The following is a 19,586-nucleotide window of genomic DNA, read 5'->3' on the forward strand; positions in this document are numbered from 1 at the left end:
AACAAGTCAACAGATTTGTACTCTGCTACAAGTTATAAAGCGCAGGATGAAGTTCAACCAAAGTTCTTCGGCAAGATAACGATACCACCACGACCTGACGGAGGAGTTGAAGCAGATGTGGCACCCGGAGGACGTCCGAATAATTCCGATTGTGCATTCGAGACTGCAATTGCCCCTAAATCTCTCCTGATGTCCCTCCAGCCTAGACGAACAGAATTTAAAGAGACGTAGCATCCAAAAAGCGGTGATTCTTGGAACATGTATGGTATAGTAGATTCCTGAGTCATCACAACTGACAGTACATCCGACCGAAGCAGACTCAAAAAGATAAGAGCAATAACCAGTTAATTTTTGAGTCCAAGGACCCAGACTTACCCGTAATTAACAATTCCTTCCTCGACACAACTTACGGGTGGTTTGATCACTAAGTGATAGATTTTGCTATCGTGCTAGGTTTATGGATGATTGAAGCTCAGATGAACTAAAAGTGAACTCACATTGCTTTATTCGACCGTCGTAACCGTAGACTGTTATACAATTGTTCGTTTAATAAGGTTCACAGTATATCGACACTAATGAGATCCTCAAACCCTAATCGCCTTTGGTATGCAGGCTTCTCGAGTCAGGTGAAAGTTCCCAGGAAAACTTTGTTCATTATATGATAATTCTTCAACGAGATCGCCTGAATCACACCAGACCCATTTCCTGTTCCAATCGAGCATAATTTATTCCATAATTTAATTACAATGATAAAATTCAAATAAAAATACACAAAAAGGCATAACGACCTTGATCTGTCCGTCTGTCTGTCTGTCTATCGGTAGCGCACGCAAATTCCCACTAAACCTGGTCTTTTCAGAAGCCTTCCACTCCATCTCTATAATAGCGCCGTGGTCTTTTCTAAGAAGTACAAAAACGTAGAAAACAACAGTGCAATTCATTCTGCGTGCCACGTGTTTTTTGTTTATTATATTACTATTAGGCTACCGTCGTTCCTATCACTCGATTCCCGTGTTTTTTTTTTCGCAAAGAATCCGAATGCAATCTCTAGAGGTACATACTACTGACGATGTGATTATAAAAACGAAAAAAAAAAAATGGAAAATATAACAACCTAGTGGGTAAACTGGAGAAACTAAATTTTCGGGGACCCCCTCCGATTATTGCCTGCAAATTCCTAGATGTGTCGATGACTTTTGTATTGTTTGTTAGTTTAGGTGTATATAAGGGTGTGTGCATGGGTTTTGTCTGTCCATCTGTGTATGTATGTGTGTGTGAGTATGTTGGGTGTGTGCGAGAGAGAGGGGAAACAATGGTTTGACAAAAATGTTCGATCGCTTTGTTCAAGAGATAGCCAAAGAAGGAGCAAGAAAACAATGGCCTCCGCGACCTTCAACAGTAGTAGTGCATTTTAGGGGTACAATTAGAACAAACCAACACAGAGCGCAGCCCTGGCTGCCGCCGGTCATTAGGCAAGTTGGTCCTGTCCGTTGGCCGCGTCCTGGTTCTTCATCACGTCCGGTAGATCCGGCGGCAGCGAGTACGGAGTCAGATCCAGCTGCTCGAAGTCGCCGCTATTTTCCCGGATGGCCAACCCGAGCTGGGCCGGACACTGTGCCTTGGCGGTGGCCACCGTGATGCCGCAATCCTGCAGCGTCCGGTCGTCGTCCATCAGTTGGTTGTCCTTGTTGTACAGGCGCTGGTCCCGGGGAGGCACTTTGAGGATTCCTTCGATCATTCGCTTCAGCTCGTGCACCGGAGTCGTTTCTTTGGCATCGGTGAAGATGGTGGTCTTCTTCCGTCTGATCATCATGAAGACATCCTGCGGAGAGAAGAAGAGGATTCACATATCGTATTTATTAGGTTTATTAGCGGGCGGAGTGAAAGGAGGTTGATCGGGTAGTGACAAGACTAGATAGAGATGATTGTGTATTCTAATCCTCCCTAGTTTGGGAGATGGCAACGTAGTACAGCCCAAGTGGCATTAGTCCAAGAACTTTACTTTCGAAAATTTCTATCTAGGTAACCTTGTAAATACGGTGTTTACAGAATGTGCAGGTTGAGGATCAAGAGCCGATTCTTTCACTTAAACTCCAACATAATCAACGTTCGCAGCCCACATGATAACAAGGACGCATTCTACGCGCAGCTCGAGCGCGAATACGATCGGTGCCCAAGCCACGTCAAGATCATCATAGGAGACCATTGAAAAGTTCAGCCCCCACCAGCTGTAGAACAAAAAACGCCGCCTCCAAAACCATGCCCATACGCAGCACCTTTTTCCAACACAGCCTCCCTTATCGTTACACCTGGAGATCACCACAGCAGACAGAATCTTAAATCGACCACGTGCTGATTGACGGACGGCACTTCTCCGACAATATCGACGTCAGGAGCTATCGTGGCGCCAACATCGACTCCGACCACTATCTGGTGTTGGTCAAACTGCGCCCAAAACTTTCCGTCATCAACAATGTACAGTACCGGCGACCGCCACGGTACAACCTAGAGCGACTGAAGCAACCGGATGTCGCCTCAGCATACGCGCAGAATCTCGAGGCTGCGTTGCCAGACGAGAGCGAGCTCGATGAGGCCCCTCTAGAGGACTGCTGGAGTACAGTGAAAGCAGCCATCAACGATGCAGCCGAGAGCACCATCGGGTACGTGGAACGGAATCGACGGAACGAATGGTTCGACGAAGAGTGTAGAACGGTTTTGGAGGAGAAGAACGCAGCGAGGGCGGTAATGCTGCAGCAAGGGACTCGACAGAACGTGGAACGTTATAAACAGAAGCGGAAACAACAGACCCGCCTCTTTCGGGAGAAAAAGCGCCGCCTGGAAGAAGCGGAGTGTGAAGAAATGGAACTGCTGTGCCGTTCCCAAGAAACACGGAAGTTCTATCAGAAGCTCAACGCATCCCGCAACGGCTTCGTGCCGCGAGGTGGAAGCAGCACTTCGATCAGCACCTGAATGTCGTGGAGAGCGTAGGCACGGGAGCCCACAGCAACGGAGGAAACGACGACGCCAGTGCAGCGGAGGACGGAAATGAACCAACTCCCACGCTGAGGGAAGTTAAGGATGCCATTCACCAGCTCAAAACCAACAAAGCAGCTGGGAAACCGAACAGCTACCGGAGGAGTGGAAGGAAGGGGTAATCTGCCCCATTCACAAGAAAGGCGACCATTTGGAGTGTGAGAACTTCAGAGCGATCACTATTTTGAATGCTGCCTACAAAGTGCTATGCCAGATCATCTTCCGTCGTCTGTCACCTAAAACAAATAAGTTCGTGGGAAGTTATCAAGCCGGTTTCATCGACGGCCGGTCGACAATGGACCAGATCTTTACCGTACGGCAAATTCTCCAGAAATGCCGTGAATACCAGGTCCCAACGCGTCGCCTGTTCATCGACTTCTAAGCGGCATACGACAGTATCGACCGCGCAGAGCTATGGATAATCATGGACGAAAACGGCTTTCCTGGGAAGCTGACTAGACTGATTAAAGCAACGATGGACGGTGTGCAAAACTGCGTAAAGGTTTCGGGTGAACTATCCAGTTTATTCGTATCTCGCCGGGGATCGCGACAAGGTGAAGGACTCTCATGTCTACTCTTCAACATCGCGCTGGAAGGTGTGATGCGACGAGCCGGGCTAACAGCCTGGGAACGATTTCCACAAAATCCGGTCAATTTGTGTGCTTTGCGGACGACATGGACATTATCGCTAGAACATTTGGAACGGTGGCAGAACTGTACACCCGCCTGAAACGCAAAGCAGCAAAGGTCGGACTGGTGATGAATGCCTCAAAAACAAAGTACATGCTGGTAGGCGGAACCGAACACGACCGGATATTTTCGAGGTGGTAGAGGAATTCGTCTACCTCGGATCCTTACTGACGGCTGACAACAACGTGAGCCGTGAAATTCGAAGGCGCATCATCAGCGGAAGTCGGGCCTACTACGGGCTCCAGAAGAAACTGCGGTCGAAAAAGATTCACCCACGCACCAAATGCACCATGTACAAAACGCTAATAAGACAGGTGATCCTCTACGGGCACGAGACATGGACCATGCTCGAGGAGGACCTACAAGCACTCGGAGTTTTCGAGCGACGCGTGCTAAGAACGATCTTCGGCGGTGTGCAGGAGAACGGTGTGTGGCGGAGAAGGATGAACCACGAGCTCGCTGCACTTTACGGCGAACCCAGCATCCAGAAGGTGGCCAAAGCCGGAAGGATACGGTGGGCAGGGCATGTTGCAAGAATGCCGGACAACAACCCTGCAAAGCTGGTGTTTGCAACGGATCCGGGTGGCACAAGAAGGCGTGGAGCGCAGAGAGCACGATGGGCGGACCAGGTGGAGCGTGACTTGGCGAGCATTGGGCGCGACCGAGGATGGAGAGCGGCAGCCACAAACCGAGTATTGTGGCGTACTATTGTTACATAATCAACAATGATTAATGATGTAGAACAAATAAATGTATGTATGTATGTATGTAAATGCGTGTTTGCCCAGAACGAAGTCGAGTTCATCGGCTATCTGATCAACTGCGACGGTGTCCGCCCTCTTCCAGCACGCGTTCAAGCTATTGCAAACTACGAGAAGCCATCGACAGTGAAAGAACTTCGCCGATTCCAGGCCATATTGAATGGCTACAAACGGTTCGTTCGCCATGCTTCCGATATTCAAGCAGAGTTACAAAAACTTATTCCAGGCAACAAGAGGAATGATACGCGCAAGCTTCAGTGGGCGGATGCTGCTTTGTCAAGCTTTGAATTATGCAAGAGATCATTGGCGGAATCGATTCTGCTTCACTACCCAGATTCTTCGAAACCGTTGGCTTTGATGATCGATGCCTCAAATATTGCTGCCGGGGCGGTTCTACAACAGCTAAACGGAAACGTTTGGGAACCACTTGGATTCTATTCAGAGAAGTTCTCCAAACCACAGTTGAAATATTCGACATTCGGTCGCTAGTTGACTGCGATGAGAATGTCCGTCAAATATTTTCGGCACTTTCTTGAAGGGCGTTCTTTTACGATCTTCACTGACCATCGTCCCCTGACGTACGCGCTGACTACTGAATCGAAGTCACGGCTACCCCACGAAGAGCGATATCTCAGGTTTATTTCGGAATTCACCACGGATATCCAGCACGTAAGTGGAAAAGAAAATTTCGTTGCAGATGCATTCTCTCGCGTAGAAAGCGTGCAGTCTGGTTTGTCCATTGATTATGACCAAATTGGACAGGCACAATCAACTGATGAGGAGCTACAACGAATCATGCACTCAAAAACAACGTCCCTGAAATTTGAGGTTAAACGAATGGATGGCTGTAGTCGGCAGATATATTGCGATATTTCCACTGGGAAACCGAGGCCTTTTATCCCAAAAGCATATCGCAAAAACGTCCTTGAACTGCTCCATGGGATCTCTCATCCCGGCATGCGGTGTACGAGAAAATTGGTTTCCGAACGATTTGTGTGGCCTTCTGTGAACCGCGATGTTGCTGAATTTGTTAAACATTGTGTGAATTGCCAAAAGTCCAAGGTCCTTCGGCACACTGTTTCTCCATTGGGACAATTCGATCTACTAAAAGCTCGTTTTCAGCACGTACACATTGACCTGGTGGGGCCTTTACCCCCCTCACAAGGAAATCGCTATCTTTTGACGATGGTCGATCGTTTTACGAGATGGCCTGAAGCTGTTCCATTGGTCGACATGACTGCTACATCAGTAGCTCAAGCACTATGCGCAACGTGGATTTCCAGATTCGGAGTTCCGGAAAATTTGACCACTGATCAAGGACGACAGTTCGAGAGCGATCTGTTTCGAGAGCTGACGAGAATATTGGGGGTGCACCACATCCATACGACCGCTTACCATCCGCACATGTACCCATGTATTTGTACGCGTAGATTCCGTGAAACGCCCATTGCAACCGCCGTATGAAGGTCCATTCAAAGTGGTTGAACGGGATACGAAGTTCATGGACATCGTTATTTCAAGAAAAGTTCACCGTATTTCAATAGATCGCGTCAAACCTGCTTTCGTATGCAACCCAGATTTGGACGAGTATCCCCAGGATGATCATCGTACGAAAGTTACACCATCTGGTCATCTGGTCAGATTTTTGGTGTAACTGGAGGGGCGCTGTGGGATTATCTGGCATCACTGCCCACCGAGTGTAAATAAAAGGCAGCAGAACAATCCCGCGACGTAAACGAATAAGTACCGTGAAATTTCGATCCGTATTAATAAATGTTTTATAGTTAAAGTCTCGGTAAAATTCTTTATTTTCCGCATCCGATCCCCACAAGTTCTTTGTACATACATGGCCTAGTAACTGGACACTGCCCGAGCAAGTATCACTTGAAAAATATTGGCCAGATTCAGAGTGATATCTACCGTTCCTGTAAAACGGAACGTAAAACCTCGAAACATCTGCTTTGCAGTTGTGGTGCTTCATATACGCGCAGGCAAAGATTTCTAAATAGAGGTTGCTTGCAACCGAGTGAGATCCGATCTGCAGAACCTGGTAAGGTCTTGGGGTTTATTGATCCCATTGGACCTGACTGGGAGCCCGAGCAGGGAATGAGAACAGAACTATAACAAATTGATAACTAATTTTGTTATCGATAACAAAATGAAATCAAAACGAGTTTTCGTTTAGATTTTTTTAAATTGAATATCAAATGGAGATATCATTTTGTTATCATATCAAAAACTCAATGAAAACAAGCAGGGATAAGAACACTCACTTGCAAAGAGTTACACTCACTTGCTATTTTCTCAGCCCAGAAGCGAGCAATCAAAAAAAGATGTATGGATGACTTTTGCCTTGTGGTTTTATCTAAAAGTTGGCTGAATAGAGTAGGGGTCGAACGCGCAAGGTCGTAACAGAGCTGTGAAAGCGACTCTCCACGAGGTGAGTGTAATTTACATTCACCTTGTGGAGAGTTGCCTTCGCAGCTCTGTCACGACTTCGGTATGCGTGTGCAACCCCTACTCTATTCGGCAAACTTTGAAATAAAACCACAAGGCGAAAGTCGTCCATACATTGTTTTTGATTGCAGGCTTATGAGCTGATTTGATTTCAAACATCCAAAATAGGTCTAACATGTTTTTAGTATTAATTTTACCGTGGAAGGCCCATATTCTGCGCACCTAAGACCTTTTTAATTTCATTAAGCTGTAATAAATTGTAATTTGAACCGATTTGCCTGAATTTTTGACAGTGCATAGTTACAAGCCTTGTTAATAAGTGAAAAATATGATGTTTATACAAACTATTGATTTTTTTATGTAAAATTAAAGATATTCTAAATTTGGTTCCTATTTCTGCGCACCTTTTTTCATAGTTTCCAAATCTGCGCACATGAAATAAATTAAAATTAGGAAATGATAACTTGTTGTAATAAAAACATAAAGCGTACATGAAATTTAATTAAATTCCACATTTTAAACTTTTATACGAAATTACGATCGTACTGGCACAGACGTATCCCCATGAAGCCTCTCCTTGGCAGCTTTGCTAACGGACACAGATTTCAGGGAATTTTCAGTACCTTCAAAACCAATTTATTTATTTTTTTTTCAAAATAATGGTCGTTTAGTTTAAAACATTTTTCTTTAAAAAAAATGTTCATAACAATGGAAACAATAATTTAAAAGATATATTTGAAGCTAACATTGTATTAGCATTCATGTGTCGTAGTTTTCTACTGGTAAGAATGAGTCATTATCTCCTATTTTTTACATTCTTCGTGTGTTCGCGTTCGGTATTGAATATTGTCAAGTTTATATCTATCATGATACCTAGTTAAAATCTAAATAATTCATTGTCCAATTTTATTGATTCATCTAATAAGTATTACATCAGTAGCAGAGCCTGTACAGACTGATCGAAACTTAACACTAGACAACGGACACGACACACATTACGAGCACCAGTGGATACGAGGAAGAAACATTTCTTGCGACTAGTCTTGCGAAATGGTACGTTTATACGCTTGGTGACGATAACCGCACGGCCACGAAGCTCCACCTTGAAATTTGAACCTCCAAATTTGAACTACAGAATGATTATTTCCATTCTAGTTCAATATTTTAATTCTGCACCATTCGTACTTTTGTATGAAAATAAAGACGAGTTTCACAGTGCTCCAAAGTTTCTCACACTTTGGCATAAATGAGTGATTAAATGTACATGAAACGATATATTATCTTAGCGGTAGAAACGCTGAAAATCTTTTAAAAACTATTATAACCTTATTTCACATTTCTGAATAGTTTCAACAAGTTTTTATCTAACAGTGGAAATTTAGTAAGATGAAATCGATAATAGTCGCCGTTGATGGCGGCGTTTTTTTTTCTAGCAAAATATCAAAATGAATACTAAATTTGTTATTAAATTTTAGTTATTACCCTATGGAATTGATAACTCCCTGAGAACTGTGTATGATATCAAGTCGAAAAAGATTGATAACAAAATGAGATATCAATTTGTTATCAATGAGAACTTATTTAGTTTTCAATTAGATATTCCAGTACATTTTTTTGTTATCAGTTTCTGTTATGTTAACATTTAAGTCATACAAAATGAAAACTCATTTTGTTATCAAAATACGTGATATCTAAAATACTCAATTTGTTTTCAATAAGTTCTCATTCCCTGCTCGGGAGACGACGCGTTGTGGCAGAAGCTGATTACGGTAATTAGCTAGCTAGATGCTAATATCAAAACGGGACATGCCACAAGTTTTGACGTAGGACTACGTCTCTCTTTTCTATACCGGGTGTCATTCTAAATTTTCAGAAATCAGCCGCGTTACGTTTAAAGTGGAGATTTTGAGCGTTAATAGCTCAGCCATTTCTTGTTGAATTTTCAAAATTTTGGCACCAATCGATTGCAAATCTTTACACCAATTATGTCCAATAATAATATTTGCTGTTTTTCAATAACAAACTATTGAAAAATTGGGAAAAGTGAACCCATGTTTATTCCAGCCAATCACGATCGAGCACATTTTGGAGCACATTTTGGATGCTCCCGTCGAATATAAAAGCTACTGCTTCTTCGCATCTTCCCTCATTTGCCTTTGTCGTCTCGAGGTGAACGCATCGAACGAGAGCTGCCCACTTTCTTCGTTTGCGTTTTCGCTCATTATTCTTTGACGGCCGTGTTGGCTCGGCGTCGGTGGTTGTCGGCAAGGGTGCTGTTGCACATTCGCCTTCTAACCGTCTAACGCGGCAGACGAAGGAAAGAATACGTTTCATCGATTGCTCGGCGGTGGTGGCAGAGGCAGCAAAATCCACAGAAAGATCAGCGACATACGAATTTGCGAGTTGCGTCGCTGTCCTCGGGGCTCGGTCCTTTCGCCGATTGATTGGCGGTGGCGCATTGATGATAGCATCAGGAACATCCAGGACAACAAGCGGCGGGCCAATTTTCGACAGCGTTCAGCATTCAGCACGGAGGAATCCAACACGCATTGCGTGGCATGATAAATTCATGTCATTTTTTGTCTAAAATCTTTCAATATTCAATCGGTTCTTTTCAGGACCATAGAAAATTATTCATCAAGAGTTGTGAATCAGATAATTATTTCATTCCATCATGGATCGGTAAAAGTGTGGTGCAACCGAAAAGTGAAAGATTGAATGCTTGGTGGCCCCGCAAGAATGATGATGCCGGCCACTAATGGTTCCATCCGAAATTTATCAACCCTATCCGAACCATTTTTCGTGAAACATCGATAAATTATAACGTTGTTCGAGTTAAAATGATCTTAACCTTACAATATTTTGATTACTTTATTCGTTAAATGGAAATTTTCTCATTTCTCGGTTGATTAACCGTTTCAAGCGTCTGGTGCATGCGGGGCGGGTCATGCAAATAAAATATACTGAAAAGCCAGCCGAATGGGAGGAGCTTCATCTGCTAATCTAGGGCATAAAAGCTGCTCCCTCTGATTTCTTTCGTCATTTTCGTTGGATCAGTCAAGCAGGGTGGATGTCACCTCCACACCTGAGCACTACCCATCGGCGACTCTCGGCTATCGTGCTGATAGCGTCATGAATCTTATCCACGGCAGAAAGCGGCCTACCAATTTTCGGTGGCATCCTGCAGGATTAGCACGGAGAAAACCAACACGCATTGCGTGGCAAGGCGGTTTCATGCCATTTTCTTCCTGAAATCGTTACTTTATCAAACGGTCCTTATCAGGATCACCAAAAAATGATTCTTCAAGAGTTGTAAATCAGATAATTTTACTCCATCAATCGAGAAAAGTGTGGTTCACCCGAAAAATGAATGATTGAATTCCGGCCACTAATGGTTCCACCCAGAATTCAGCAACGCATTACCCTATCAGAACTATTTTCCGTAAAACATTGTTTAACTCTAACAATTTTCGAATTAAAATGATCTAAATCATCCAATATTTTGTTTACTTTAACGCTTAATGAAATTTTTTTCCATTTCTGGGTTGATTAATCGTTTGAAGCGTCTGAAGCAGGCGGGGCGGGCCATGCAAATGAAATATTCTGGAAAGCCAGCCGAATGGGAGGAGCTGCATCTGCTAATCTAGGGGTATAAAAGCTGTTCCCTCTGATTTCTTTCTGGATTCCGCCAGACTGAAAAAATGTCGAATGTCGGGTTAAAGTCGGGTCAATTTTTATCGAATGTTGGGCCACTGTTGGACCAACATCGATCAACTATTGGGTCTATGTTAGGTTTGGTGGCTAAAATCAAAATAGGTGAATGATAGGTTGATGTCGGGTTTGACGTCATCAACTATGGTAAAAGCTTTAAACCTACAACACCACAAATTTATGCTTCCTAGCTGGGGCTCAATTGAATGATGTGCCTTGACTGAGGCTGGAGCTGAAAATTAGTAAAAGCTCGAGATCAGTCTTACCCAACCAATCACAATCAAGCATAGTTCTGTGAGGCGACACGACGAAACTTATATAAGTGGTGCACACACTCATTTCGATCATTTCATCGGCACACACAGCAGCGGACGGACAGCACCGAGCGGCAGCAAGATCCCAAAAAAGATCCGCTTCAACGGATGAGCAAGCGGGTGGCACCGCCCTCTGTCCAATGAAGCCTCGATTCTTTTCGGATCCATCGGCAGTGGAGGCAGCAGCGGAAGCAACATCCAAAGAAAAATCCGCCTCGGCAAACGAAAATTCGATTGGCGTCACTTTTCGTTTGCCGGGGCCCCGATTCTTTCATGGATTGCCGGCGGCAGCAGCAGCGAGATCCCAAAGAAGATCCGCTTCAACGGATGAGCAAGCGGGTGGCAACGCCCTCTGTCCAATGAAGCCTCGATTCTTTTCGGATCCATCGGCAGTGGAGGCAGTAGCGGAAGCAACATCCAAAGAAAAATCCGCCTCGGCAAACGAAAATTCGATTGGCGTCACTTTTTGTTTGCCGGGGCCCCGATTCTTTCATGGATTGTCGGTGGCAGCAGCAGCAAGATCCCAAAAAAGATCCGCTTCAACGGATGAGCAAGCGGGTGGCATCGCCCTCTGTCTAATGAAGCCTCGATTCTTTTCGGATCCATCGGCAGTGGAGGCAGCAGCGGAAGCAACATCCAAAGAAAAATCCGCCTCGGCAAACGAAAATTCGATTGGCGTCACTTTTCGTTTGCCGGGGCCCCGATTCTTTCATGGATTGCCGGCGGCAGCAGCAGCGAGATCCCAAAGAAGATCCGCTTCAACGGATGAGCAAGCGGGTGGCACCGCCCTCTGTCCAATGAAGCCTCGATTCTTTTCGGATCCATCGGCAGTGGAGGCAGTAGCGGAAGCAACATCCAAAGAAAAATCCGCCTCGGCAAACGAAAATTCGATTGGCGTCACTTTTTGTTTGCCGGGGCCCCGATTCTTTCATGGATTGTCGGTGGCAGCAGCAGCAAGATCCCAAAAAAGATCCGCTTCAACGGATGAGCAAGCGGGTGGCACCGCCCTCTGTCCAATGAAGCCTCGATTCTTTTCGGATCAATCGGTGGTGGCGGCATGGGTGGCAATGAATTATACCAAAATGGTTCTTTTAAGGGCCCCAAAGCTTCCGAAAGAGTTATTTGGAGCATTATTCAATTATTTCTAAAAATTCAACTAATTCTAATTTTTATAATTTTGGTTTATCGATAAAGTTTAATTTTTATACTAAATATACACCGCTGTATATTTGGTATTTGAAATTCCAAATTTACTGTCAATGTCATTCCAATCGAGTAGGATACCTGTCAAATGCGCTTTAAGGTTGAAGGATTCGTCATTGACATAATCGTCATCATTGAAAGTTCGAAAGCAGTTTTCTCATTCTAAACTGAAATTTCTGCAGTGAAAATAAGTTCACTGTACTCCAATCTTCAGCCGCAATACAGTGAATACATTTGCACTGCGGAAATTTCAGCTTTGTACGAGAAAACTGCTTTCGAATTTTCAATGATGACGATTATTTCAATGACGAATCCTTCAACTTTAAAGGCATTGCTCGGCAGCATCATCGTCATGATACGGGAATCATCATTACCAGCAACAATCGCCAGATTTCGAGTCTTTAGCATATAGTGATTTTACTCTGGCCGTTATTTTTGCTGAATAGATACACGTTTACTTCATCTGTGAGCCCCAAATTCTTTATTATGCGTTAAAAATTAGTCCTACGTCAACATTGCGGTTATGTCTCAGACATTACACACTCCTAGTTTTTTTTTTAAATTTCTCTTTATTCAAAATTTTCTGATTTTCAATCATATTATTTACAGAGTAAGTGATCAACTTATCGTTTTCCAATCTTTGTTCTTTGATTAGCTAAAGGTCCCATTAGACATGACAAATATTTGGCCAAACAAGCCCAACAAATGACCAACACAACGTAAATCATGGCAACCTCGGATGAATGTCGGACTGCTATGGCAAATATTTGTCATTATGACAAACAGTCCAATAGGGCAGTGCATGAAATTATATCCTTCTCTTTCGCTCTTACAGAAATTTTGTAAACAACAAGGCCACGAAACGTCAAAATCCCATACAAAATCAAAACAGTGCAGTGCCCTATGGCCCCTTAAAGCAATATGCCACAATAGTTCAGCTTATTGGACGCAGTGGCTTAATTTCTCCGACAGGGGAGGAGAAAAAATGGCTGGCATAACTGATGAGATCCCTTAATTTTGATACGAAGAGCTGAATAACAAAATCAGCAAGATCTCCTTGAGCTTGAACTGCAATGCTCGTATACTCGGTGACTTCCCAGCTCCAAGCATGACAGATGTCGATTCTCACACGGTACATGTAAACATCGAAAAGAGATTCAGGTGTAGAAGCAAAACAATGCCTATAGCCTTAGCTAGACATATGCAAGTAAAACTGACCTGACGAAACAGTCACTTCGACCGAAAGCCTGACGAAAACCCAATATCGCTCCAAAACGCATAAGCTGTCCAACCAATCGATCAAAAGACGCATCCACGGTGACGACTCTCGTAGAAGGGATTAAAAAGTACAAAATAGGCGATGTAGTATCCAAAATAAGCGAAACTTCGGCAGGCCATATAGGGCACTGCACTGTTTTGATTTTGTATGGGATTTTGACGTTTCGTGGCCTTGTTGTTTACAAAATTTCTGTAAGAGTAAAAGAGAAGGAGATAATTTCATGCACTGCCCTATACTGTAGCATTTACCTGGGTCTAGTACGTTTGGCATAAGGGGCGTTTGGCATAAATACTATGTGAAATATATTTTCCCTCTGGAGAATAATTAAAAAACAACCTTCAATGGAAAGAAGGCAAACTTGTTAGTGATGCATTATTTTGGATCACTTATTTTTGAAATAATCTTTTGCTTCCATTCATTTTAATTTTTTTTTCCGGAAGGGGAATGTTCCTTCTTTTGTATATAGGCTGTTCTTTATCGATACAAGCAATCTAGATTTCGGTAATAATTCTTTCCAGCAAATCATTCTTTTCTGCATATTATATTCAGAAAAATTAATGCACTATAATGTATTATCCTTCTTTTGAATACTTTTCTTATTTGACGTTAAGTACCGTAAAACGGGGCGAATAGAAACACCTTCCAGCATACTTGGGTAAGTATTTCTGGAACCGTGCGAAATAAAGTCAGTTGCAAGGGTCTCAACTTTGGGTCCCATCTTCCTCTTTAACTGCTGTAATTAGGATTTAAAACCAATTTTTATTTCGTTAACTGTTTTGGAAAAAGGTTGCTTGTTTCTATTCACCCCGCAACGGGGCGAATAGAAACAGCTTTATACAATTTTCGATATTTTTTTCAATTTCAAGACAGAAATAACTTTCAATTCAAATAAAACTCTAAGACTAGATTACAATAATTCACCAAGTGAAGAAAAATTGTCAAATGTCGAAAAATATTTTAGTCTGTGAATACATACTAAATCGATAAAAAGCAATTTTAATGGCGGAAGTTTTTTTGGCTATAAATCGATACTTTGCTTCTAAATTTTTTCACAAAAAAATTAACGGAATTATCATTCCAAAAAAGGTTTATTGAAACACTGGTAGCATCCAACTAGCTAATGAAATTAAATTTTGATGGACTTCAAAACATAATTGCCATATTTTTAACAATAAGTAATTTGTTTCTATTCACCCCGTTTTACGGTATGTGGTTCAAATGTCCATTATGCCAAACGTCCTTATTCCAAATGGCATTATGCCAAACGGCCTTATGCCAAACGTACCAGACCCCATTTACCTACACAAAACCTATACGATACGATGCGATGATGGCTCTCTCCCGAAGTGTGACTGTAAAAGCCAGGGCCATATTACTTGGGTAATTACCAGTCTGATATGTGGTCACTCCACAAGCAGGTATCATTCAAATAAGAATAAAATCGTCTGAATCTTGTTTATGTAAAGCGAAAAACGGAACTTCTGGACACATGCTATGCAAATGGGATGTACTATCCCATTTGCATAGAATGTACTAAGATCAATTATTCTGGGGAGAGGGTCAATAGAACACTTGGAAATTTGGTAAAGCAATCGACTTTTTGGAACGAGTCAAGCATAGGGAAACCAACGTATTATGGACACTGCAACGACCCAATATTTTTAGACACTTACGGCAAAAACAAATGGAAGTGTCCAAATAATATTGGCGTAACGCTGTGTCCAAAATACGTTGGTTCCCCTAGTTCTTCAAAATATACATAGCATCTCAACTGAGACAGGCTATCTGATAGCACCAAACAAAAATATGGATCATCATCATGCCACAATATTCCTGCATAAAGTGTGAAGGCTCTACAGATGAGGTTTATCCCTATACTACATTGAACTCATTTAAAAAATGCGACTGGAACTGTGGCAATTTCAACTGCCTTTCTCGCATCACACAAATTTTCCACTCAAAAATATCGTCACAACACCTCACGACCAGAGAGCAGACTGTTCAAAGTTCATTCGTCATCATGCGTTTATCAGCGCTGGCTTATTACCATTCGATCCCGCAATACCGCTGCGCCGATATGCCTCGTACGAGCCGGGCCCACCGAACAACATGCGATTTCTCAACTCAAACTAGGGTCACAATCAGATTCACCTTCAGCTATCGAACCGCGGTTGCCTTCCGAGATTGGAAAATCTAGTCCCTGCTGATAATCAGGCGGTAGGCGCCGGAGATAACGAAAACATAAATAACACTCACCATTTTTCCCTTCAGAGGTTCTTGTTCCTGCCGCTGCTGTTGTTGTTGTTGCTTCGCTAGTGTTGGTGTGTGTGTTTGGCTCCTCCTCTTGTTGCGTTCCTCCCGAGAGCTTCCCTGCCTAGCCTACTGCTTGCTGCTGTGAGCCGTCCGTCGGGTCGGGGTCGTCCTTCGCTGGAAAGTAAAAAAAAATGCTCGACTCTTTTCTTCTCCTCGGTGTGAATCAGCCAGCCGATCCGATTCCTGCGGGATGCGAACCTGTACGGGGAGGTAAACGATTCCGTTTCCGTTTAGGACCGCTTTTTGGTGCGTTTTGAATCGATAGCGACGAATAATTCCGGCAAAATTTTAGGGAAAAATCCGGACCCGAAAGAGATTACACTTACCTTTCTGTGGACACAGTAGTTTTCTTCAAGTCCGCTCCGCTCTGCTTTGGAAACTCACTTCTGTCAAAATGAAGGCTCGCTGACGACGGAGGCCGAAGCCGATCCACGGAGAAAAATCAAACTAGTTTGAAGCAACCAAAGTTTTGGTTGACGTTCAAAGTCTGAATTTGGTTGTTCCAAGGTAAATAATTATTTGTTTCCATGTTGTGGTCGCGATCGAAACAAATGATTTTTCCAAGTATTTTTTGCCTACAGCATTTGTTTCTTCCAAAGTAAAACATGCTTAGATACAAACCATGACTACAATTTCAATCAATCGCTGGCATGTTTAATTTTACCAAATGTTAGGTTGATGAAAATAGCTCATGGTTGACAAATACAACTTAGGTTGGATTAAACTAATAAAGGCAACAAAACTGACCTAAAAATTTAGTTGGGTGAAATCCAAGCTAAGAAAAGATTCGAAGCGAACTAAAATATTAGTTTGTTCACACCACCGTTAGCTGCGTCGCGTCGGTCGGATTCTTTGCTGTTTCATTGTTGTCATCGAGTGAGTTATCGTGTACATGGGAGCAAGATTGGAAGTTCGATTGGCGAGCTGGTCGAGCGTTTGCGACCATTTCAGGACAGCTGTATCATCCGGAGGCGCCTCAGAAAAATCACCAGCGTACGGGTAAGATTCATTATTAATTCATGATTTTTTTTAACATAATTAGTTTTGAACTTTTTCCAGATTATGACAAGGAAGGCGCATCCAATTACCGAATAGTGTTCCGCCCGGCTTTTGCGGCTCAGGCGCAATTTGTGAAATTCGACGCTTTTCTTGGGGCGGAGATCATGGTTTCGGGAATCCACCTGATCCGGACACTAAATGGCTACCGCCGTCACCGTCAACAATCTGCAACTCCGTTATTCCAGCTCCTTGCTCGTTTCGGTCTCTAGGACCACCACAATCCTAGCCCTGACGGAAGTAACAGAAGTGGATTGATTTGTGGTACCGTGACATCACTTAATTCCATCCACTTTTTTCGGTTCATAATTCCATTCACGCCATTAGTTTTGCATGGTGTGAATAGAATTAGGAACCAAAAAATGTAATTGGAATTGAGTGATGTCTCGGTACACGAAATGTAAGCCAAATAGGATAAATAATAACGTTTCCCTAAGAATAAACGAAAGATTGGCACGAATATTCATTGTTTTATTTTTACATTATTTTTTTATTAAAAAAAGGATAAGAAGAAGAGGGAACGTTGGGGGAGCGTGATCATACAAAATAATTTCAACAAACTTTTTGTTAAATTTGAACCGCAGTGTTTGTTTGTCTGTAACTGATTTTTGCTAGATTGAAACTAAACTATTTGGCTGAAATAGCAAATGTTCTAGTTTGTTTCGAGAGCTGTCAAAACACAACAACCAAAATAATGGCAAGTTTTAGCAAAATTTGGTTGACTCAAGCTACTGAACCCTCAAAACAGTTACATAATAACTTAGTTAGCTTTAACCAACGCCACCAGCTGAAAGAAACTAAGATTTTGTTTGTGCAAAAATCAACATTGAAATTAGGTTGGATCTTGCTAAATTTTGTTTGCATTTACCAAATATTTTTCTCCGTGGACGCCTGACGGCAGTGCTGCCGGTTGAAATGAGTTTCGTGCAAATGCGATGCCGATGAGGCAAATCCAGGCCCCTGGCATCAATGAATTTTATTTATCGTACATGTGTTCAGTGCACTGAAAGGCGGCTTGCAGTAATGACAAGCATAACAATGTTTATGCAATTCAGTATCATAATTTCTATTTTATACTACCCATTTCAGTATCATAATGACCTATTTTTCCGTACCGGGTCATTATGCAACTGAAATGAGTTGCATAATGAAAAATAGTTACATACACTGAGAAAAAAAGCATAGTACTGTGAACCACGGCATTGTGCTTAATTTTACCATTCCCAAATATCGTAAACACAACCAAAATATTATTCACATCTACCACAAATCAATAAAATTTACTATGCTACATGGTAATTGTAACATGGTGAGGCTAACAATATACACATTCAGCAGTACTATTCGATTTTTACCATTCACCGAGCAAACATAGTAAAATTGACTCCAAACATGTTTGCCCAAACTTTCAACATGTTCGAGCTCACAACGCAGCATAGTTGTTGTAAATATTTAAATGCTATATTTAAATAGTTTCCAGATTGATGTATGTCATTTGCTCCTCCGTTCACCATCTTGACAAATTTCTGAAAACTTTCCGGATTCGAGACAGGAATAATTTTTAGTTTAAGCCCCCGGAACAGCGGATAATTAAAGGTTCTAATTGTGTGCAAATCTACGGATAGATTTTTTTTTGCTTAGTCCGTTGCAAATGGATCCAGAAGGCCCAAAGTTAGCTTCTTAAGCAGAACAGTAAAGTGCCGAAAAAAACAACAGTGGCCACTTGTGCTGAGGAAATGCTAAATCGTCACTCGCGATCCGGAGTAACTGTTCTGTTGGCCATTTCTTCGGTATCCGTATTCAAACAGCAAGAGGTAAGTTGGAACAGTTTAAACAGGAATTGATCATATCCCCCAAACTCATTCTGAACCGCCTGAACTATCCTTTCAGATAACCTTTGCCGCAGCTACACCACTTCGTGGACTGCAGCACCAAATACGACGACGATAACCGCTAGCGAAATCCGGTTCCCCATGGAGGAATTCCCCCTGCAGGACCAGCACTGACCCTCCGAGTTGCTCATTTTACGTTTCGTTCTTTCTTTTCCGAATGGAAAATATTGTGTTTATGCTTTATAATTGTGCTTATTCATATGTTATTTATTTCTTGAAAACCAATAAAGTAATTGAATTTATTCATAAGCATTTTTTTAATGTAAACAAAAGAGATGACAGTACCATGAACCGAACCACATTCATAGTAACTGAAACCATTTCACGATGGTTAAACGTACTATGCTTTTGCATGTCTTTTACCATGCGCGCATAGTAAAATAAACTATGAAACCCTATTCAAAATACCATGAAATGTAAACATTAAGCGGCATGGTAAATTCAACCCCTTCCATTTTAATTTCAAGCAGGAATCATGGTCTACCAAAATCAAGTAGTAAAAGTGTTTTATTTTAACCCTCGATACAGTCAGAATTACCATGTCCCTTTTTTCAGTGTAATGTTCATAATGCAACTCATTTGAGTTGCATTATGAACATTATGCAACTCAAATGAGTTGCATTATGAAAATAATCATTGCATAAAATGTTGTATGGAACTCGTTGCAAAACTCGATTTTTCAGCACTCTTTGTATTTATCCAACTCGGCAAGCCTCGTCGGATAAATGTACTACTCGTGCTGAAAAAATCAACTTTTTGCAACTCGTTACATAAATAACTATTTTAAATTTACCATGGTAAAACATGATCATCGACCCACCAATGCTTCTTGTGTGCGTTTTATTTCTTCTCATATCAACCGGTTCGATAGCCGAGT

The 19,586-nt window shown here is 42.3% G+C and overlaps 1 protein-coding gene and 1 long non-coding RNA gene across 2 annotated transcripts; one reads left to right on the plus strand and one right to left on the minus strand.

Moving 5' to 3' along the window:
- Positions 1 to 701: 701 nt before the first annotated feature.
- On the minus strand, positions 702 to 16,226 carry LOC109412580 (elongin-B). The gene is made up of 3 exons (XM_019686204.3): positions 16,088 to 16,226; positions 15,705 to 15,959; positions 702 to 1,822 (listed from the first exon to the last, which is right to left on the minus strand). The coding sequence occupies exons 2-3, from the start codon at positions 15,705 to 15,707 to the stop codon at positions 1,469 to 1,471; spliced, it is 357 nt and encodes a 118-aa protein (XP_019541749.1). The 5' UTR covers positions 15,708 to 15,959; positions 16,088 to 16,226; the 3' UTR covers positions 702 to 1,468.
- Positions 16,167 to 17,277, plus strand: LOC134285640 (uncharacterized). Its single transcript, XR_009996518.1, has 3 exons — positions 16,167 to 16,268; positions 16,343 to 16,760; positions 16,821 to 17,277. It is a non-coding gene; the product is annotated as an uncharacterized LOC134285640 (long non-coding RNA).
- The last annotated feature ends 2,309 nt before the right edge of the window (positions 17,278 to 19,586 follow it).

This window comes from Aedes albopictus, chromosome 1 (assembly GCF_035046485.1).
Source record: "Aedes albopictus strain Foshan chromosome 1, AalbF5, whole genome shotgun sequence".
NCBI lineage: Eukaryota > Metazoa > Arthropoda > Insecta > Diptera > Culicidae > Aedes > Aedes albopictus.